Source organism: Condylura cristata, unplaced genomic scaffold (assembly GCF_000260355.1).
Source record: "Condylura cristata isolate star-nosed mole 26May11 unplaced genomic scaffold, ConCri1.0 scaffold00007, whole genome shotgun sequence".
NCBI lineage: Eukaryota > Metazoa > Chordata > Mammalia > Eulipotyphla > Talpidae > Condylura > Condylura cristata.
Window position 1 is genome coordinate 49086944 of NW_004567108.1, and position 24287 is coordinate 49111230.

General features: G+C 35.2%; 1 protein-coding gene across 1 annotated transcript in view; it reads right to left on the reverse strand.

Moving 5' to 3' along the window:
• Positions 1–24287, reverse strand: part of SKIV2L2 (superkiller viralicidic activity 2-like 2 (S. cerevisiae)) — a 68246-nt gene that overhangs the window by 43052 nt on the left and 907 nt on the right. Inside the window, exons 2-11 of the mRNA XM_004678316.2 lie at positions 20613–20750; positions 19245–19311; positions 14597–14659; positions 13523–13635; positions 9034–9208; positions 7899–7989; positions 6338–6462; positions 5206–5304; positions 4213–4315; positions 2981–3112 (exon numbers count right to left, since the gene is read on the reverse strand). Of these exons, the coding sequence (XP_004678373.1) occupies positions 2981–3112; positions 4213–4315; positions 5206–5304; positions 6338–6462; positions 7899–7989; positions 9034–9208; positions 13523–13635; positions 14597–14659; positions 19245–19311; positions 20613–20750 (1106 nt within the window). The remainder of the gene's footprint in view (positions 1–2980; positions 3113–4212; positions 4316–5205; positions 5305–6337; positions 6463–7898; positions 7990–9033; positions 9209–13522; positions 13636–14596; positions 14660–19244; positions 19312–20612; positions 20751–24287) is intronic.

The window sequence follows — 24287 nt, forward strand, 5'->3', positions numbered from 1 at the left end:
AAAAGAGGCAAAATCACAACAGATCCAGCAGAAATCAAAAGAATAATCAGACAATACTATGAGCAACTATATGCAAACAAGTTGAACAATTTAACAGAAATGGACAAATTCCTACAACTCTACAACTACCCAAAGCTAGATAAAGAAGAAACAGAACAACTAAACAGACCAATTGCAAGCAAGGAAATTGAAGAAGTAATCAAAACCCTCCCCAAAAATAAAAGCCCAGGACCAGATGAATTTACTAATGAATTTTACCGAACGTTCAGAAAAGAACTACTGCCTATTCTACAGACTCATCCAAAAAATAGAAAAAGTAAAACTACCACATACTTTCTATGAAGCCAACATCACACTAATACCAAAACCTAACAAAGAAACCACAAAAAAAGGAAACTTCAGACCAATCTCCCTAATGAACAGATATAAAAATCCTCAACAAAATCTTAGCCAACAGAATACAACAATGCATTCAAAGCATAATGACCAAGTGGGCTTTATCCCAGGAGCACAAGGATAGTTCAACATCAGAAAATCAATTAACGTAATCACATCAAGTGACAGAAAAATAAAAACCACATAATCATATCAATAGATGCGGAGAAGGCATTTGACAAAGTTCAACACCCATTTATGTTTAAGGCCCTCAAAATTCTCGGAATAGAAGGAACATTCCTCAACATGATAAAAGCCATTTTTAACAAACCCACAGCCAGTATCATCCTCAACGGAGAAAAGCTGAAAGCCTTTCCCTTGTGATCAGGAGCAAGACAAGGGTGTCCACTATCGCCACTGCTCTTAAATGTAACATTGGAAGTTCTAGCCAGAGCAATAAACAGGAAAAAGACACAAGGAATCCAAATAGGGAAAGAAGGAAAACTGTCCTTATTTGCAGACGATATGTTAATCTACATGGAAAACCCTAAAAGCTACACAGAGAAACTAATCAAAACCTTCAACCAGTTTAGCAAGGTAGCAGGATATAAAATCAACACACAAAAATCAGAGGCCTTCCTATACACAACCAATTAGAACAAAAAAAAATCCCCTTTTCAATTAAAACAAAAAGAATCAAATACCTGGGAATCAACCTAACCAAAGAGGTAAAAGACCTATACAAAGAAAATTACAAAACACTGTTAAAAGAAATACAAGAAGACACCATGAAATGGAAAGACATCCCCTGCTCATGGATCGTGAGAATTAACATCATCAAAATGGCCATCCTACCAAAAGCAATATAAAGATTTAATGCCATCCCAATAAAAATCTTGATGAGATTCATATGGAACAACAAAAGACCTCGAATAGCCAAAACTCTCATGACTAGCAAGAAAAGAGTGGAGGCATTACAATCAAGCTATACTACAAAGCCGTAACAATCAAAACCACATGGGACTGGAACAAGAACAGACATACAAACCAGTGGATTCAAATAGAAAACCCAGATATAAACCCACAGGTTTATGGACAGTTAATCTTTGACAAAGGAGCAAAGAAGATACAATGGAACAAAGAAAGTCTGTTAAGCGAATGGTACTGGGAAAACTGGGAAGCTACATGCAAAAAAATTAATCTAGATCACTATCTCTCACCATACATAAAAATCAATTCAAAGTAGATTAAAGACCTAGACATAAGAGTGGAAACCATAAAATACCTGGAAGCAAGGATGAGCCAAACACTACACGACACACACTTCAGCAACATCTTTAAAGATAAACCACCCAATGCAACGATAGTGAAGGCAAGGATAAATAGATGGGGCTATATCAAGTTAAAGAGCTTCTGTACAGCAAAAGAGACATTACAAAAAACAGACATCCCACTGATTGGGGAAAAATTTTCTCACACAAAACTAGCAATAAAGGATTGATCACAAAAATATAAAGAGGACTGATGAAACTCAACAAAAATAAACAACCCCATCAAAAAATGGGCAGAAGAGCTAAAAAGACATTTCTCCAAAGAAGAAATACAAATGGCCAAGAAGCATATGAAAAAATGTTCAACATCACTTGTAATAAGGGAGATGCAAATTACAACCACAATGAGATACCACCTCACCCCAGTGAGAATGGCACATCTTCAAACAACTAGCAACAACAAATGTTGGCGAGGATGTGGAGAAAAAGGAATTCTCCTGTACTGCTGGTGGGAATGCAAACTAAACTAATACAACCACTATGGAAAACTGTTTGGAGGTTCCTCAAACTGCTAAACATGGAGCTTCCCTACGACCCAGCAATCCCACTCTAAGGTATCTACCCAAAGACACAAAAACACTGACTGAAAAAGATACCTGCACCCCCACGTTTATTGCTGCTTTATTCACAAGTGGAAAGACATGGGAACAGACCAAATGCCCAAAAAATGGATGACTGGATTAAAAAGATGTGGTGCATATACACAATAGAATATTACTCAGCAACCAAAAAAGAAGAAACATATCTTTTCCAGCAACATGGATGGAGCTGGAAAAGATCATGCTTAGTGAGATAAGTCAGAAAGAGAAAGAAAAATACCGGATGGTTTCACTCATAGCAGGAGTATAATGGACCAGGAGAGAAAATAATAAGAATAATGAACAGCCATATACCAGAGACATTTTGTGGGAAAGAAGTGGGGAATGGGATCAAAAACGGGGGTGGTGTGGGGTGGGGTGGGGAGGGAAGTGCATGGGATTATGGTGATTGCACAAGGGTGACTTGGTGATGGGAAACCCGCAGGGATTACAATTGAGATGAAAAAAAAAAAGTACAAAGTAATGATGTAAAAAAGAGTTGGGGAAAAAAAAATTAAGGTCCTCTTAAAACTTTACAACTGTGATGTGTAACTACTATTGTAAATATAAGATAACATGCATATCCTAAGAATATATATTAATCTTTTTATACTATAGCTTTTTAATAGGTAATGTCTTAGAAGAAATACATTTACAATCATTTTTGCCTAAAAATTATACAGAATTATACAGTACCTGTATTGAAATCTAATTTGGTCATTTGAAGTGCATATGCTTCACAATCTTTCTTACTAAAACTGAAGATAATTACAGGTTGAAAATTTCTTTCCATAATCATCTTCACAATCTTGAACACATTTGATGGCCCTGCAAAGAGTTCATTAAAAATGAACCAAAGACTTAATCAAAAACTATAAAATTATTTCAAATATGATCTTGGGCTATGCAAAACATTCTTTCTTAGCTATCAAAGCAGGCAATAAAAGTAAAAACGGATAACTGAGTTTCACTAAAATTAGAAACTTTTTGTAGACACCAATGGTCAAGTGAAAACACAACAGAGAATGGGAGAATATTTGCCAATCACATATTTAATAGGGGTCTAGAATCCAAAATGTATAAATGTAAAAAAAAAAACTCAACAAAAAGATCACTCAATTTTAAAATGCCAAGTGATTTTAATAGGCAACAGAAATGAAAAGTAGTTCATGAAAAGTACTCAATATTAACCACATGGAAGTCAGAGAATTTATAGTCAGTACTGGCAAAAATGTACAAGAAATGGAAATCTCAGATCCTTATAAGGGGAATGTAAAATGGCATAGCCATTTTGGAAAATAATATGGCCGTTATTCAAAGGTTAAACATAGAATTACCATAGTCCTCAGCAATTCTACTCCAATGTACATATTCACGAGAATGAACAACATTATGTTTACACAAAACCTGAGATAACACAAAAGTTTATAGCAGCATTATTCATAACAATAAAAAATGGAAAATCACCCAAATGTTAATCAACTGATGAATGAAATTTTGTATATTCATACAATAATGTAACTTGACCATAAAAAGGAATGAAGCATGAATACATGATGTAATATGAATGAGCCTTGAAAATATGTTAAGTGGAAGAAACCAGTCACAAAACATCCATGTAATATGATTTCATTAATACAAAGTGTCCAGGAAAGGAAACACAGAAAGTACATAGTGATTGCCTAAGGCTGAGGAATGAGGAGACTAAACTGGGAAGGAATGAGGAATCAATACTCTGAGGGTTTCTTTCTGAACTAATAAAAACATTCTAGAATTATTGATAGTATAGGAAAAAACATAAATCTTCATGTATCCTAATTTTATCATACAGTAGATCTCTATAGCTCAGAAAAAAGTCAAGTAAAAATAATATAATTTGAATATTCAATTTACATGTACAATTTTCTCAACATGAAGTTCCAAAGTACCTTTTGTTCCTCCTTTCCGCCCCTTTTGATCTCCTTTTGCTAGGTCACCAGCATCTCGAAGTACTTGCATTGCAGTATTAAAATTATCTTCTCTGAAGTCACCCTAGGATTACATATTTCTATAATTTCACTCATAATTAACCAGAATCCAACTTGATCATACCTCAAAACAAAACTTCAATTAATAAAAATAATTTGATCCAGTAGCTATAACAAAGATTACTAAAATAATTCAAAAATGATATATGATAAAAAGTAATGAAGGGGTAATAAAATTGAGAAAAGAAAACAGGAAATATAGCCAGAGCACTATGGTGATGGCACATGGGTGATTTGGTGATGGGAAACCCAAGGAGATTGCAACAGAGATAGAAAAATGCACAAAAATATGTAAAAATAAACTATTATAAAAAAATTACATATATATATATCTCCAGAGCAACTATTTCCCAGGCATTTAAAAATACTGGTAAACAGGGCTCAATCTGGTGGCACAATGGGCTAAATCACCACATTATGAAGTTCTCCAAAGCTACTGCAGCACAAGTTCCACCCCCAGCCAGGGAGTTGACCCACATGGAGTGGCAGACCTCTCCTGACCTGCCCACTGCTCCCTTCAGCAGTGTATTTCAGTTCATCTGCCTGTTCTGCTCCCCACTCTGTCTCTGGTGAATCCTCTCACCCACCACACCTCTGGCCTGTATGCCAGTTCTGTAAGCATAAACAAATAAATCTTAAGGGGGAAAAAAAAATCACTTTTTAAAAAAAAATTGGTAAACAAAAGAAATCTGTGTCATGTAGAAATCTGTGTCATGTACAGAAAAGCAAGTATTAAAGATATGGGAAAAACACAACACACACCAAAAAAAATATTGACAGTAAACCTATTTAAGGAAAAATACTGATTTCCTCCAATCTTTTTTATAATTTAAGGAAAAACAGGTGAAAACAAGAAAGCATGACATTACAGATGAAAGAATGACAATTACTTACATTTTCATCAACCACAAGGTGCAGACCATCTCCTCCTGCTGGAAAAATGTAGTGTTGCAAAGGAGTAGGCCGATAATCTGTGTAAATTACATGACAAGGCTGTTAAAAAAAAAAAAGATAATTAAGAAACTGGGTTTGGCTCTCCCTGGTGGCGCAGAGGGTTAAAGCATAGCACTAAGCTAAAGCCACTTCAGCATGAATTTGATCCCCGCCTGCCCAGGAGGTGATCCATATGGCGCAGCAGACCTCTCCTAACCCACCCACTGCTCCCCTAAGCAGTGTACTTCATTGATCTATCTGTTCTGCTCCCCACTCTGCCCCTGCACCTCTGACCTGTACCCCAGTTCTGTATGCATAAATAAATCTTAAAAAAACACTGGGTTTTTCAAAATAATAGTACGTATTTGACCTATCTAAAAAACCTTGGGGAAATAAAATTTTTAGTTCAACAGTTTTAAAAAAAAAACATATAAAGCTTGTGAGGATACCAGTGTAAAGGTAAAATGAGGAAAAGAAGATAAAATTAAGAATAAAAATTTAGTACATATGAATAAGACTTATTGTAAGGTTCTATACTGTTGCTTAAGCTGACCTAGAAAAGCAAAAGGGAAACAGGAAAAAGTTTTTTGTACTCATATGAGAAAAATTAGATTTCTGGTTCTGAGCAATCATACAGGAAATTCTCTACTCGATACTCAATGGCTCACTCCACAAGTAAATTCAGTAGTCTTCAATCTATCAGATGATTAGGATCAACTTGGGGGCTTTTTGAAGTTTAGTTTCTAAGACGTAACGTTACTCTAAAAGATTTTGAGTAGTGGGTTTGAAATGACATTCAGAAATATTTAATTAGAAAAAACCAATCAATGGTGGTGGACTACGAAGCAACCTGGTGGAAAGTGCACTACACAACAGTGACACCTGTTGGGGGAATCCTTATGTCCAAAATATCAGCAATAATGCAAGTCAATGTTACCACAATTTAAGAGAAAAAAAAAAAAGAAAAAGCTAGGCATTTAATTTTATAAATTTGCTTGCTTCAAGAAATAGTTTCATATAAAATGCTGTCATTAGGAACAAAGTGTAAAACATAGTAAAAATAACATACATCCCAAAAAAACACAAGAAATACCTGCTTATGTAAATGGCAAATCCATTCAGCAAACTGACGGGCATTTGGAATAGTAGCCGAAAGAAAGACATAGTGGACATTGTCAGGAAGCAGAATAATCGTCTCTTCCCACACCACACCACGCTCTGGAGAAAAAAAACAAAAACAAAATCCAAAAAACATTGGAATTGTGTCACTTTATTGACATGTATCTAAAATTATTTTTTCTGAACTTCGAAAATTAGGAATGCTTTACACAATGGTATTTTTAGCCACAGAACCCTTACTGAAAAATACTTTAGTTTATCATCAATTAATTCAGTACAATAGACCAAACCACTCTTAAAAGTCTATAAAAACGAAGCTCCAGGCCCTCTCTGGTGGTGCAGCAGGTTAAAGCACTGAGAAGCGAAAGCCACTTCCACAAGAGTTCGATTCCCGCCTGCCCCGGAGGTGATCACATGGCGTGGCAGACCTCTCCTGGCCCGCCCGCTGATCTCCTCAGTTGCTCCCCTCAGTGTACTTCGTCAATCTGCCTATTCTGCTCCCCACTCTGTCTCTGGTGAATCCTCTTGCCGCCCCTGAGCCTCTAGCCTGTACCCCAGTTCTGTATGCAGAAATAAATTAAAAAATCTTTAAAAAAAAAAAACACAAAAAAACGAAGCTCCAGATTGAACCTTTTCAAACAGCCAAACAAAAATTCTGTAATAATAAAAATAGTTGCATCTCATTTTGAGAAAAGCAGTTAGTAACTTATAGAAAGCTACAACAAATTATGAAGAGACATAATTACTATTCTACCTGGTATCTTTTGTCCTAACTACTCACATGTGTAGAGATGAAAAATTTGATGAGTAGCAAATTTACATGTCAGTTTTTATTGACTGGAAAAAATGTGAGAATTGATTCATTGCTAACAAAAAAAAAAATCAATAAAGGATTCATTTTTGCAACCAACACAACTCTCTTCACAACTTATTTTTATTAATCTGGAAATGGTGAAATTTTTAAAGAGTAAATAATTCCTTAAACTGTACTGCTTTCACTCTAAGTATGAGTTAATTCAGCTCTTTTGTTTCAATAAAAAATAAGTTTTAGTGTGGACATATTACACACTTAACTTTTAAATGTGCTTCCTAACATTTGGTTTCCCATTTCATTCAAAATTTCATAGTAGTACATTAGTTCAAAATAAAGGACATTTATAATCTCTTTTTGCTCATTTTATTTCATAATCCTCATTTTTGTTTATATGCTGTTAAGAAAATAACTTGATAAAAGAAAAGGTTATTTTGTAGGTGAGAAGTTTTAGAAAAAAAAAGTTTAAAAAAATTTTAGTTTTATTAGAGAATTCTCTAATAAAAGCAAACTAGTTTTAATTCCACTTGTTTTATTTTACTTTGCATTTTCTCACCCAAGTAACTAGTTGTACTTACATGAATTCTACTGGAAGTGTGTCATGTTGTCCACAATTTTGTTAACTAAAACTCATCACCAAAAAAAAAAAATAAAATAAAATAAAAAACTTCCAAAGCCATTCTTAACTATTTGGCATACAAATCAACAATATGACAGAGCATACCTGAATCTCTCATGTAATGAATTTCATCAAATATAACCCAGGCTACTTCTCGCATTACTTCAGAACCTCTATACAGCATACTTCTCAAAATCTAAGAAAAAAGAAGATTTAACAGGATTCTGACAAAACAAAAACTTTCTAACAAGGAATACTGAAAATCTTAACAAAATATTAGTTTGAGGGTTATATAAAAATCCATAAATCAATATTCTTTTTCTCATAAAGTCAAAGCAATTATTTCTCAACAATTGGTAGTAATCATACACAATTCATGGTTAAGAATGATCATCATGTTTTTGTACAGATCTTCAATATGAAGGCACATACTTGCAGACACAGTATTCTTAAAGAGACAAACTTTCTAGCGAGAGCAGCTTAAAATTATCTTCTATTTAACAAACTGGATACCACTTTCTTTACCCATTTATTTTGGCCTCATCTCTTAAATGGATATACTTTTTGGCAGTCATTAATCTGACTTCAGAGTTATAGAATATCCTCTATAGGTGGAAATTCAAAGAATGGAAAATAAACTTACTTTGGTCACCAAAATGAAAGTGATCAAATTATTTTGGCTCTCTCTGCAAGCCACAAATTAACTCACATTGTTATACCCTTTGCTTGTAAAATGCAAGAATGTACTTCAATATGTATGAAAGCACTTTAGTACAATAAATAAAGCTAATCAAATATTAATGTTCAAATCTTAGTGTTATAAATACATGCAAAACATGTCATAGATGTGATTATGAGAAGAATCTAAACACAATTGGGTGTTTTAAATCTATCTGAAATGATATTCTATTACAGAAGAAAAAAACCACATGGAACAATTCTTCTGAACTGGTATATAGCTATTGCAGTACTTTGTCATTTTAAACCTTTTACAATGTGTGAAGAAAGAAATGACTTGATGTAACAGAGCTACTGCAATATATAACTAAATTTATACAATTATTTGAAATTCTGAAGATGAACTGTTTCCTTTATAGTAAATCTACTCAGAAAATACAGCATTACTTTTTCTCTAAAATTATCTTCTATTTAACAAATACTAAATACTAAAATATGAGATGTTCTTAGTGAATAGACTAATTAAAGTAGGAAAAATTGGATGAGTCACCATATAATTTACCTCTGTGGTCATAACAAGACAAGATGCTGTAGGATTAATAGTAACATCTCCAGTCATCAGACCAACATCTTGAAATTCTTCATACATTTCACGGTATTTCTGGTTACTCAGGGCCTTAATTGGGCTGGTAAAAATTACACGTTGTTTCTCCCTTAGAGCTAAAGCAATGGCATACCTAAAAATATGAAAGTAATAAACTATATACAATACCTGTAAAAGTATTGTTAAATTCTATTAACATGTAAATTTTGTCCAAATATTCCCTAATCAATAGTCTTAAATGGAATTATGGGCAAGTTCTTCCATCGTTAATGAAATGTAACATTGTAGGCTTGTTTTATTAAAAGACGATTCAGTTAAGTATTTAAACATAGACAATAGGGGCCTTCCTGGTGGCAAAGGGGTTAAAGTCTCAATGTTCTCAAGCTATCACCAGCCACTGCCACCTGAGCTCTATGCCCAGTCAGGGAGCTGACCCACAAGGCACAATGGACCTCTCCTGTTTTGCCCACTGCTCCCTTCAAGGGTGTACTCAGTAGATCCTCCTGTTTTGCTCACCACTGTTTCTGCTGAATCCTCTCACTCCCTGAACCTCAGTTCCTGAATGCATAGTTTTAAAAAATAAATCTAGAACAAACACGGACCATGAAATGAGGACTACTAAGCTTAGCACTGTGGTAAATCCGCATGAGACAATTTATATACAGAACAAATTTATGACATATTTGGGGAAATAAAAGTAGTATTTATTCTACGTATCTAACCAAAATAGTGAAATAAAAAATTAAACATTATTCATATTTAATCAAATAAGAATTTTAAGAAATATACAACAAAGGAAAAACTATGGAAATGCTGTATTACCTAAATACATACACTTCAAGAAAAAATATGATGTAAAAAGAAAAATGTGACCTATACTTGGGGGGGGAGGGAGACAAGTAGTCAAAACTGATTAAAGATAGGCCTAGATAGTTGCTCTGAAATCTTACCCTGCTAAATACACTATCAGAAAAATGTCCACAAATTGTAAGAAAATTCTATTTTAATGAACAAAACAAAATAATTCAACAATTAATCTTGTAAAATCATGAACAAACAAAAACTGTAGGTAAAACATACAACTGAAATTAAAATTTCACTAAATAAGCTCCTAAGAAAATTTCAGATGGCAGAAGAATTAGGGAATATTATAATCGATCAATAGAAATTATGAATATACAGAGAAATAGAAGAAATATATATATTAAGATCTGTTGGAGCTCTCCCTGGTGGTGCAATGGGTTAAAGCGCAGCACTGAGAAAGAAGCTGGCTGCGGCTGGGCTGCTGTGGTGCGAGTTCAATCCCTGCCACAGAAGTGGTCCACAAGGCGAAACAGACCTCTCTTGTCTAGTCCACTGCTCCCCTCAGCAATATACTCTGTCCATTTGCCTGTTCTGCTCCCCACTATGACTATGGTCAAATCCTCTCACCACCTCTGCACCACTGGCCTGTACCCCAGCTCTGTATGCATAAGTAAATCTTTAAAAAATTAAAAATAAAAAACATCTGCGGGACCACTCAAATATCCCAATGGAAGTTCCAAGTTGAGACACAGACAACCACTCCTAGAACACTGCTAAACTATAAGTGTTCAAAACGGTTTGAAAAAATAAAAAAACAGGAGAACTGTAAGGCTGACTTCTAACTGAAAACAAGAGAGTTGAATAAGTCAAAGATAGTCAATGAAATGACTAATATTCAAAGAAAAAACTGTCAGCCAATATTCTATAATCAGTGATATCACTGATTAAAAAAAGTGAAATACAAACATTTCAAAATAAAAACTTGGAAGAAACTCATTGTAAACATCTCTAATATGAAATATACTTTAAAAATTCTTTAAAAAAACATCTGCGGGACCACTCAAATATCCCAATGGAAGTCCCAGAGAAAAGAATAGTTTTAAAAATGACAAAAATGTAGTAAATATTAAGACTGTGCATATGTACTTCATTCGACTAGTACTTTTACAAATATAAGACTATATCAAGCAAAAATTAGAACACCATATTACACTAAATATGTAGTTGACGTATATGACAAATAGCACATGGAAGGAATAGTAGAGCAAAGTTTTCAACATTTTACAGGATTTATTATGAAGTTAAAAATGCATACTATAAGCCCTAGAATAACTGCTACAAACTCAATGAAGATTAAGAAAAATCAAGAGGAATTAAAATAAAATAGCACATTGAAAACTATCTGATAAACACAACAGAAGTCAGTAAGGGACATACAAAACACACTAAAAAAGCAAGCGTAAATGCAGTTATAATAATCAATATATAAATTACTGAAGTCATATAAAGTATCTTCCCAATCACAAAGAAACTAGAAATCAAAACCTGACATGGTTTTACCGAACGCTTGAAAAGCATTCGGTAAAGAAAAGACACCAAATAATTAAGTAAGTGAAATAGATTACCAAAATGTATAAACTGTATCTAAGGCAATACAAAAGGGAAATTTACAATTTAAATGATTACATTAAAAGACTGATCTAAAAAAATCAATTTTCTAATTTCACCTCAGAAAAAATTCTAGATAGATACAGGATTCCCCAACTGACTCAAGAAAAAAGAAAACTACATTAGGACTTTAAAACTTTCCCATAAAACTAAAAGGCAAGGTGGTTCAGATGGCTTCATTAGTGAATTTTATCAAATATTTAAAGGAAATAATCAAACCTACAAAAACCCTTCCAGGAAACATAACACAAGGGAACACCTCCCAGTTTAAATTATGAGATCAGTATTTAAATGATACCAAAGTCAGACAAGTACTTTGTAAGAAAACTCCACACCTCATGAAGATGCAAAAAATTGTGTAAACTGAAAGCATAACATACCCAAATTATTATTTGCTATAAATAACCAGGTTTATTTGAACAATGTGAGGTAAATTTAACACACACACACAAATCTGTGTAAGACACCACCTAACAGAATATATTTTCTCTTTAAATATTTCATAAAATTCACTAAATGCCACTTTAACAAATGCAAGTCCCACAAAATACAATCCTTTTAAAAAAATATTTAATATATTTACTTTTCTCTAGCTTTACTGAAAAATAATTGATAAATAACATTAAGGTTTATAATATGATTTGACACACACTTATTATAACTAGATTTCCAGAAGGTTAGTTAATATCTCCACTACAACACACCTGTATGTGTGATGAGACTACTTCAGATTTACTGTTAGCAATTTTTGCATATATAATACAGCATGACCAACTAATCATATTATGTTGTAATTAAGGTCCCCAAAATCAGTCATTTTAGAATTGGGAGCCTGTAGCATTAGATCAACAGTTCCCTAATTCCTACATCTCTCTGCTCTCCACTCTCAACCCATGGCAATCACGATCTACTCTGTTTCTATAAAGTGAAACTTCTAGCTCTAAATACCTGTATTAGAAAAACAAATGTCTATGGCTCTCCCTGGTGGTGAAAAATGTTACAGTGCAGCACTATGAAACTATCCACAGCCACTGTGGGCCAGGCAGCTGACCCACATGGCAGAGCAGACCTCTCCTGTCTTGTCTGCGGAACCCTTCAGCAGTGTATTTCAATACATCTGCCTGTTCTGTTGTTCCCCACTATGTTTCTGGTGAATTCTCTCAACCTCTTTACCTCTGGTCTGTATCCCAGTTCTTATATGCATAAGTAAATCAATCTTTTTTTAAAAAAACTCTTAAATCAATGACTTCACCTTTCCTTCTTAAGGAAACAAAGAAGGCAAATGAAGGAAGCTCAAGTAAGAAGGAAATGAAGATCTGAGTGTAAGCCAATGACAGACAAAACAGAAAAATGACAGATTAAAAAGCAATGAAACCCAAAACTCTATAGCTAAATCACAAGAAAATAGAAAATATCACCTGATATCAAAATCATAGAAAGGCATAATAAAACTACAGACCAATTCTCATAAACAGAAATGTAAAAACTGTCATTCAATCTAATCCAACAACATATAATTTTATACCATGAGAAAAGGAGTTATCATCTGAAACCCAATCTGTGCATTCATTATATAGCAGAAAAAAGAATTCATCATTTCAAAAAATGGAAAAAAGATTTCTGACAAAATCTAACAGCTACATATTTTATATAAAAACAGATACTCTACAACTAAGAATAGAAGGGAACGTCTTTTAACTGGTAAAAGGCACCTATGAAAACAATACAAGTAACAACATGCTTTATGATAAAAGAGTGAGTGTTTCTCCCCTAGTAAGAGGACAAGGAAAGCATTTCCTCTCTCTCATCATTTCTATTCATTGCACAGGGCAAGCTAGTCAGTTCAATAAAGAATAGGAAATTAGAGACCAAAATAAAAAGAAAGGAAAACTGACCTTACTGGCAGAAATAAAACAGAAAAAATTTAAACTTTTCAAGTTATTTTTAAATCTCATTTTTAAAAAAAGCTACTTACTCAGCACATACAGTTTTTCCTGCTGATGTATGTGCAGATACTAAAACAGATTGATTATTATCAACGCACTGAATGGCTTCTCTTTGAAAAGCATCAAGAATGAATGGATATTCCTATAAAAACAAAATATTAATATATGTGTGAAAACAACTTGTCACAACAGAGCTCACATAAAATCAAGAGACATAGGAACTATGCCACCCACTAGAGGAAGTCAAGAGTAAAAATCTTTCACCAACAACAAATTATTCAACTAATCTTTCAATTATAGTATATATATTACAGTAAAATCATTAACATTTATCAAAATTATACTGTGCAAAGCACTGTGCAAAATTTTCCACATATTATCAATTTTTACAAAAAGCCCTAAAATAGTTATTTTCTTTCAAAAAGGAGAGCTCTGAGGCTCCGAAAACAGTTACTTAAGCTCACTCAGTAGAGACAGAATAATACATCTATTAGACCTTAAGAATTCATATTTACTCTGTCTTTTTTTAAGAAAATGATCCAGAAGCAAAAACTGCATGCAAACCTAATTGCATACATGCATTTTTTTTCTAGAGAGAACATTAACTTTAGTCTTTAAAAAGGTTGATAGTCACTATTTTAAAAAATCTCATCATATGGTCTCTCCCTGATGGCACAGGTTAAGGTACAGCACTGCAAGCTGCCTGCAGCCACTTCACTCAAGAATTTGATCCCTGGCCCCAGAGGTGATCCACATATTGTCGCAGACCTCTCCTGTCTCACCCACTGCTCCCTCAGCATTGTATTTGGTCAATCTGCCTGTTCTGCTCCCCACTCTGTCTCTGGTGAAATCTCTCACTCCTGCATCTCTGGTCTATACCCAAGTTCTGTATGCATAAATTAAAAGTCTTTTTAAAATAAATCTCATATGATGCTTGTTTTCAACATGGTTGTTTACTGATTTGGTTTTTCACTGATTTTGACTATGGGTAGATTCTCACTGTACATACACTGGGAAATAAAAAAATCTTATTTCAAAGAATTTAAGTTTAGGAAAAAGAGAAACTCAGAAAACTGTATAAACAGTATCATCCAAATACAGACCTTTGCAGCTTTTCCAACTCGAGGCTTAAGTGGCAAATAATCTTCATCTGCAGGCAGCGCAACCTGACATTAACAACAATGTATTATTCAAGAATTGAAATACACAGTACCTATTAATTTAAAAAGTAAAAGTGATGAACTAGAGGATTTCTGATAATCTTAGTTAAAATTAAGCAACTCCTTTGAGAACATGGCAAAAGCTAGTATTTATCTAATGGTAATGTAACTAAAAGCATGAAAGTTTATTTCCCTGAAGAAATTGTATATTAAGGTCCAGGGTGTATCCTAGTTATATCTGCATTGTACTTTCCACAATGTATTATCAAATACATAATAATACTCAAAAGAACTGAATGGACAAAAAGGGATTTACCATACAAAAGACAGCTGGTATATTTGCAACTCAATCACAATGAAGATGCAGGTGGTATTTCAGAAAGATTCTAGTTAGAATCTGACTATAATTTCAAAAACTGAAACAATGAATTATGAAACTTAATGAATTCTACCAAGTTTAATGAAAGAAGAAATGTGATATTCTAGAAGGAACCTTAAAAAGGGAGACAAAAATAAGAATTCAGTAGCTTATAAAAAATACTAGGAGTTAACTTGTAATTTTTATTAGTGAATGGATGCTTGTGGAAGACAATAGTTTCATCACTCTTTCCCTTAAGATCACATATTCTTGGCTCTCCTTGGTGGCGCAATGGTTTAGGATGCAGCACTGCAAGTTAGCTGAAGCCACTTCAGTGAGAGCTCAATCACCCATCCTGGAGGTGATCCACATGGCGCAGCAGACCTCTTCTGTCTCCCTCACTGCTCCCCTCAGCAGTGTACTCCGTCAATCTGTTTGTTCTGCTCCCCAATCTGTCTTTGGTGAATCCTCTCACCTCCCTTGCACCCCAGTTCTGTATGAATAAATAAATCTTTAAAAATAAAAAAAAAAATCACACATATTCTCCTTTATTATGATCCCAAGAAACTTTCAATAGTTTGATGAGAGGACTATTTACCCAATTTTTTTATATACCTCTGTCTATAACTAATAAGATAAAAGTGAGTTTAACCCACAGAGCACAACCCCCAAAGCACTGCAAAGTCAAATTTCTAAGCCTGGATTTAACCCTAAGGCACAATGTAACACATCAAAATCTGATTAACCTGCAGAATCATATCTTGTTAGTTCATTGATCTCTCTACATCTGTTCCTATAGCATGAACACAGAACATTAGCACGAATTAAGATATTAGCATCTCTGTGATTTTAAGAACAGCAGTAAGAACAAATTATGTTTTCATAAACATATGATTTTGCTTTTACTCTCTGCAAACAGTTTGAATAACACTAACATATAAGATAGGTTAAAAAAAAAAGTCTGCAGAAACTAAGGAGTCAATCAAGAGTTAAATAGACTTAGCATCTACCCAATCAGTTTGAAAGAAATGGAAAGAAGCAATTTCATTGTTAACAGGTAAAAAGATATCAAGGTCCCTCCCTGATGTCACAGTGGGTTAAAGTGCAGCACTGCAAACGGTCAAGCTGCTTCAGCATGAGTTCGATCCCTGCCCTGGAGGTGATCCACATGGCACAGACCTCTCCAACTCACCCGCTGTTCCCCTCAGCAGCGTCCTTCATCACTGTCTGTTCTGCTCCCCACTCTGCCTCTGGTGAATCCTCTCACCACCCCTGCACCTCTGGCTTGCACCCCAGTTCTGTTTACATAAATATATCTTTAAAAAAACAAGATGGCCCTCCCTGGTGGCGCAGCGGGTTAAAGCACAGCACTAAGAAGCTAAAGCCACTTCAGCATGAGTTCAATCCCCGCCTGCCCCGGAGGAGATCCATATGGCGTGGCAGACCTCTCCTGACCCACCCGCTGCTCCCCTCAGCAGTGTACTTCATCGATCTGCCTGTTCTGCTCCCCGCTCTGTACCTGGTGAATTCTCTCACCCTCCACATCTCTGCCTGTACCCCAGTTCTGTATGAATAAATAAATCTTAAAAAAAAAACAAGATGAATGAAAGTTTAAGAAGTCTGACAGTGGGCCTCTCTGGTGTTGCAAGGGGTTAAAGTGCAGCGCTATGGAGTTATCTACAACCATTGCAGCATGAGTTCAATCCCTAGCCAGAGATCTGACCCACATGGTGTGGCAGATCTCTTCTGTCCCACCCACTGCTTCCTTCAGTAGTGTATTTCAGTCAATCTGCCTGTTCTGTTCCTTACTGTCTCTCATGAATCCTCTCACACACACACACCCCCACACACACACCTCCCTCTGGCCTATACCCCAGTTCTTATATGCATAAGTAAATAAAAAACTGACAGTATTTTCCAAAAAGACCACTCAACAGTAACTTTGGGCATGTGTTAAATACCTCTTTAAACTCAATCAGTAATAAAGTATACCTGGCACTCAAAAATTATTTACTGAATGACTATGAGGAATAAAAACAATAGGGTTATAAGCATGTAGGAAAAAAAGAGCATATTCTGAATCTTCATATGTTGACAGGAAAGGCCAAATAGAAAAGGGAAGTCAAAGAAGGTGAACTGAGCAGGCTAAGATATAACTAAGTACATTGGTAAGCAACTTTTCTTAACCTAAGAGAGGAGTGACATTTCCTTTAAGTGGATATGACAAATTGAAGAGCTTGTAGAGGATGTAAACTTTTGACTTTGGTTTTGTTTACTTTTTTTCCATCTCTGTAAGGACTGAAAAATAGAATAAGGACTAACAAAGTATAGAATGAATAATCGAGTGTTATACTTGCAAAATAAGCACTTTCACAGAAGAACATAAACTAAGATTTAAAAAAAAAATCTTAATTCAATGTCAAAAATTATCCGTTAGTTTGGTATTATTCTACTCATTCAATACTTTAAAAAAAAAAATTTCCCAATTAACAAAAATAACTTGTTAGGTTATACTGTCAAGATAGAAGGCTTAACAGAATTAGCGTGGTAACTACCTTATGTCCCTATACTTATAAACTCACTTTTGATCACTAGTAAAAGCTATCTGTACCACCATATTGTGAGAGAACAATAAAACTGCAAGATATCAACTAAAAGAAGTTTAAAAAAAAAAGTGCATCATCTGCAAAATTGGCCATTAGGAGTATATAAATGAAAAGGTGCTGAACACCTACTTTGTACTTGATAATGTACCTAGTTTTCTAATATAATCTTCAAAAACCACTCCATGAGGTAGATCCCATAACTTGAAATTTACAAATAAAATTAATGTGCTCATTTGGGCTTTATTTTTAATAGCCAGAAACTAGACACAAACTAAATGTACTGCAACAGATGAATAGTTACACAAAATAGTTTATGCAGGGCCTCCTAAGTGGCACAAGGGATTAAGCAACAGCTCTATGACACTATCCACAGCCACTGCAGCACTAGCTCGGAGCTCACTCACATGGTAATGCAGATGTCTATTTCACCCGCTGCTCCCCTCATTTCAATACATCTGCTTGTTCTGCTCTCCTCTGTCTCTGGTGAATCCTCTCATCCCCCTGCACCTCTGGCCTATAACCCAGTTCTTGAATGCATAAATAAGTCTTTTAAAAAAAGATATGTCCAGGCCCTCCCTGGTGGCGCAGCGGGTTAAAGCATAGCACCGAGAATCTGAAGCCACTTCCGCATGAGTTCGATTCCCGCCTGCTGCCTGCCCCGAGGAGACCACATGGCGAGCCAGACCTCTCCTGACCCGCCCACTGCTTCCCTCAGCAGTGTACTTCGTCGATCTGCCTGTTCTGCTCCCCACTCTGTCTCTGGTGAAGCCTCTCACTGCCCCTGAGCCTCTGGCCTGTACCCCAGTTCTGTATGCACAAATAAATAAATAAATCTTTAAAAAAAAAAAAAAAAAGATATGTCCATACCATATAATACTGGTCAGCATTAAAAAGGAGTGAGCTATTGATACAGCCAACAACTTGTATGGATCTCATGGAATTATGGTTTGGAAGAAGTCTAATTTCAAAAGGTGTGATTTCATTTCACAAAATAATTTTGAAGCAATAAAATTATAAAGACAACATAATAGCTTTTCCTGTGATTAATAATAGAGGGAGAGGGGTATGGTAGGTGTGAGAATAAAAAAATAGCAAGAGATTGATGCCATGATGATAGGACCCATCTGCAACTTAACTGTCATTACAGAAGCCTATAAATGTGATAAAACTGCTATAATACTACCATGCTCTTCCTCAACACATCCACCAAAGCTGCTAAACCTGGTGATATGAAGTCTAAAATACACCAGTGTCAATTTTCTGATTTTGATATGATCTCATAGTTATTCGGATAGCATCTTGGGGAAAGTTAGGTAAAATGTACATGGACAGTATATGGGTTTTTTTGGTTACAACTTCCTGTAAATATATAATTATCTTAAAGTATTTAAAAATAATGTCTAAGAGATTAAGAAATTTAGCTAAGTCTATAAACTAAGAAAGATGCGATGCCAGAATGAACTCAGGTCTGAACACGGTCCTTCCCAGTTTCCTTCTATGAGTTAACTGCATAGTTTACTATTTATTAATGTGCAAAGCCTTTAAGGTAAGATTATTCACTGATCATCAGATAGCAAAGCAAAAATCCAGTTGTAAAACCAATCACCAGTACCCTGTTTATCCTTACCTCATGTGTACACCCTTCAACAGTTTCAACAGATTGTACCTTGACTCTGGGCATCAAGTCTGCCAAACTTAAAAAAATTGTTAGTGTCATTATTTTTCTATTAATAAATAAATCCCCCACATACATTATTAAGAAAAATGACACTGCTTAGTTATCAGTATTCCAAATAGGAAAAATTGGGCTGTTAATACAAAAAAAAAATTCACAGTAATCAAATACATGCTGAGATTTCAAAATGGTCAGTTAACATCTCTTACTAGACAGACTCCAAGCAAGTATTTCAAAAAATTTTGTCAGCTTAGTTCTAATATTAACCTGAATAAAAAGTACCTCTTTCAAGCATTCTACTTCAAAATACAAAACTAAATCCAATATTAAGATATAAAGTATAAAATATTGATGTTGCTATAATTGATAGAAGTGTTCCTTATTCTCACCAGATCTAAGCATACCCATCTAGGTTCTGTTTATACCCTGAAAGGACACAATTGTAGATTGTATTTCTTCGTAAGATTCATTATCCTCATATTTATTACACTTTTTGAAGTAACAAATCATGTTTAAGACCCAACGACAATTTAAAATTACCAGTGTTTATTAGCTCATTCCATTCATCAGCTAGTCAAATTGTACATCTCAGATATTTTACTGACACATCTATGAATATTTATAGTAGTTACTTTTACTGGTTTATCAGAACAGTTAAAAGGTTAAAGTGAAATCATAGAAAGAATAAAATTGTGGTAGTGCCAAGTTAGGACATGGCACACAAAAATGAACAAAGCTTTTCCATGATAGGAACCATACCACCTTAAGAAATTCACAGTAACTTCTAGAAAGTTTCAGCTTTCAAAGTCAAGGGAAATGCCAGCTATTTCAGTTAGATCTATCAATGAGCTTTCATCATTAACAGTAGTCTTGGGAGACTCATAGCCACTCTACTGCTGCATGTGACAGAGAAAATCTAATTCCTTCTAATATTCCTTCTCACTTTTACAATCCATAGGGTCAGTTTCATTTGTTTCTTTTATTCCACTCTTCTAGTGACCCTCTTCTTGAAATCCCCTTCCTTAACTTTTACATTTGAAACAATCAATGCTTTCTCTAATGAAGGAAGCATGTTTATTAAAAAAAAAAAAAAAGGGCTTCAAGATTCTCAGTTGTATTCTAATATATTATAAGGATGATTCTATATACAGAGTCTTACATTTCCCCAAAATGACAAAAATTTTCTATAGTTCATATGCTTATATTTATCTTCATTTCTCTAACTCAGCAAGTACTTTCACAAAGTAAAAACAAAAAACAAATTTTTAAATGTCACATCTCAATAAGTGTTATTAGTATTTACGACAATGAAAAAACTACCTTAAATCTTCAGTTAACGATTCTTCTACCCTGGGCTTCTTTCCAAAAATGGGCTCATCTGTGCCCTCAAAATCTGCATCTCTCTTGGTTTTTCCAATATTAGTGGGTTCTGACTGCAATTTACCATCAAAACGTTTCCTGAAAAGTAAATTGAACTGTATTAAAACTAAAAAATTTATTAGTCAAAAGTTACTATTAAGAGAATATAGAAAACAAAGTGAAAGAAGATAGCTAAAACACACATAACTGATAGAAAAAACAAAGGATCAGCTAAAACCAAACAAAAAAACCAACCCATGAAAGATGTCTATGAAATGGAGGCAACAAGAGTGGGAGGGAGTAGAGGAAGGATGAGAACAAAAAAGGAAGGTAGCACTAAGGGTCTAGGGTGGTAGCAGTACCACCCTAGAAAGGTAGCTCTTTGATGGGCACACTATGGCAACAACACCTAAAGGCAGGGAATCCTACACACACTTTGTTTTGCAACCATCCCAGGTGGAATATATTCACCTTTGGTTCAGGCAGCTGAAAGAACCTTGGAGCCCTTGGCATCATCCCCACAGGTATCTTAATAGCACACAGGGGAAACAAGCCATCAAGGAGACACAAACATGGGCCCTCTAAATCTCTCTATATGCTCTTTCCTTTGTGATTCCTTTCCCAACTGTTGCATGTCCATTCTCTGCCACCACCTCTGTGGGAGGCCTCCTTTATAACCTAAGTCTCCAGGCTCAAGTGTGCATACTTAACACATGTCCACACCATACTCCAGATGACAACCCTCAAGCATGCCTGGCCTGAGACCATGCTCCCAAGCACCCTCTGCATTAGTACAATCAAGGCCTCAGGTGATAGCCACAGAGACTAACAATAAAAGCCTAACCATCATTTACCCCACAACTTATATCACTGTTCAATATATAAACATAATACAAGCTACAAGTGTAATTTAAAATTTCTAGTAGCTACAAATTATCAAGTTCATTATTACCTCAATATATATAGTCAAGAGAGTAACTAATTAGGTATTTTATATTTTAAAGAGATTTTTATCTACAAAATCCAGTACCAAATTCTAGGTAAAGCATGGGAATGTAGTGGCTGATAAGACACAGGTGCAGACCTAAGGATGAAACAGCTTAGTGAGAAGGCTAATGGACAATATGTAATCACAGGTCAGATAGTAAAATTTGTGGGGTGGGGGTATGGGAGCCCTAAGAGGGTACCTGTGCACCTGTATTTCACACTCACTGCACATCTCAATTATAAGTAGTTAGTTAAACAGCTATGAGTGGGTAGCAGTTATTATATCAGACAGTGAGTGAGCCATAAGGATAGTTTATAGTCAATACTTGAGGATAGAGGAACAAATAAAATGACAGCACAAGAAAGCTAATTCAGAATGTGATAAGATGAGAGAAACTCCACAGAAATGAGTTTCTTAGCTACTACGTAATATATCAATGGTATAAGTTAAAGAGAGAGACTTAAAGAATGTAAGAACCATAACAAGGTATGGACTTTGTTTGGATCTCGATTCCAATAAACTAGAACAACTTTAAGACAGTACTAAGAATTATACCCAAATGTTGTTGGGTATAATAGTGACATGCTGATTGTGCTGAAAACGTAAGTCCAGAAAGAAATGACTACTTAAGTATCTAGGGAGAAATATGAGTAAAATCTGATTTAAAAAAAGGTATGAGAATAGACTGACCATAACTTGATAATGTGACACCGAGTTTTTCATGCTCTCTGTCTGTCTCCCTTAATAGATACATATATAAACACACATAGACGCCTCTCTGGTGGCACAGGGGTTAAAGTCTCAACGCTACCAAGCCAATGCTGCTGGAGGTAACCCACAAGGTGCAGCAGACCTCTCCTATCTAGGTCACTGTTCCTCTCAGCAATGTATCTGAGTAGATTCACCTGTTCTGCACCTCACTCTGTCTCTAGTGAATCCTCTCATCCCTACACCTCTAGCCTACACCCCAGTTCTTATATACATAAATTAAAAATAAATCTTTTTTAAAATCCATTTATTCTATTGATTAAATATTTAAGACTAATTAAGTTATATGATATGAGATGGAAATCACTATATACACGTTATAACTGTTATAGCCGGAATCAGAAAAAATAGATTTTCCCAAAAAAAAAAAAAAAAAAAAAAACCTACAAGAATAGGCCTAGCTAGAAGTGCTCACATTGAAAACTGAATATTACTTTAGTAATTTTGAAGCAAATTAAGGTGGGACATTATGCATGGACTACTGTATTCTCTTTTTCATAGTTGCCCTTTGAAACACTATAGCAACTATTAAATATTTGTCTGGGGAAAAAAATAAGTTTCTGCCTCCTTTCTCATTTCCTTGGAAGTTTCCCAAAACTATTACTCCTGCACCTCAGTAAGAGAGGAAGATTGTTTTTTTTTAAAGATTTATTTATTCATATAGAACTGGGGTACAGGCCAGAGATGCGGAGGGTGAGAGGATTCACCAGAGACAGAGTGGGGAGCAGAACAGGCAGATCCACGAAGTACACTGCTGAGGGGAGCAGCGGGCTGGTCAGGAGAGGTCTGCCTCGCCATGTGGACGCCTCCAGGACAGGCAGGAATCGAACCCATGCGGAAGTGGCTTAAGCTTAGTAGTGCAGTACTTTAACCCGCTGAGCCCCACCAGGGAGGGGTGAGAGGAAGATTATTTTTCTACTTTGTTTCATTCTTATTTATGTAAGGCTTCAGACTTTTTCTTTCTTCTCTAGTCTCTGTTGAGTGTCACTGTTCTTTCCCATGGTAATCTCTATCTTAACCAGTACCAATTCAAAAGACATCCAAATTTCTTTCTCCAGTTCTGGTGTTTCTCCCAACCATGTTTAGAATTGCCTGGTGAATATACTACCAACAGTTTACTTTGTCTCAAGTCTTTTTGACTTCCTTGCCATGTTCCCCTTAGCTAGTGTCTATCAATTTTTTCTTTTGCAGTTTTCCTTTTCCTTCTTTCTGCCACCTCCTGAGTTGAGGCTCATTTAACCTCATAAACTAGTAAATGAAAAAATTTCCTAATTTATTTTCTTTCCCTCATAGTTTTTCCTTTTTAAATATACCCTGGCCTAAACTATCACTTTACTTATCCAACCACAAAGTTAAGAAAAACACAACAGGGCCCTCCCTGGTGGTGCAACAGATTAAAGTGCAGCACTGTGAAGCCTCTGCAGCCAGTGCAGCATGAGTTCAATCCCAGGCCAGGGAGCTGACCCACATGGCACAGCAGACCTCTCTGACCTGCAGGCTGCTCCCCTCAGCAGTGTATTTTGGTCAATCTGTTTTTGGATTCTGGTCCCCACTCTGTCTCTAATGAATCCTCTCACCCCCACACCTCTGGTCTGTAACCCAATTCTTGTATACATAAACAAATCTTGAAAAATAAAAATAAAAACACAATAACCTTGTTCAACAAGTCTTTACAATGAAACCAAGATACAGTTACTTAATTTTAAAGGCCCAGTTATGCAACTAAAAATAAACGTTCAGCAGTAATAAGGAATCGTTTCCTTTATCTAGAATGTCCTCTATGTAAGGCATGTCACAAATAACTAACTTTTCTAACACTTTATTGTACATACAACTTATTTTATCTGGTGTACTTGTTCTATCACCTTACCCAGATTAAA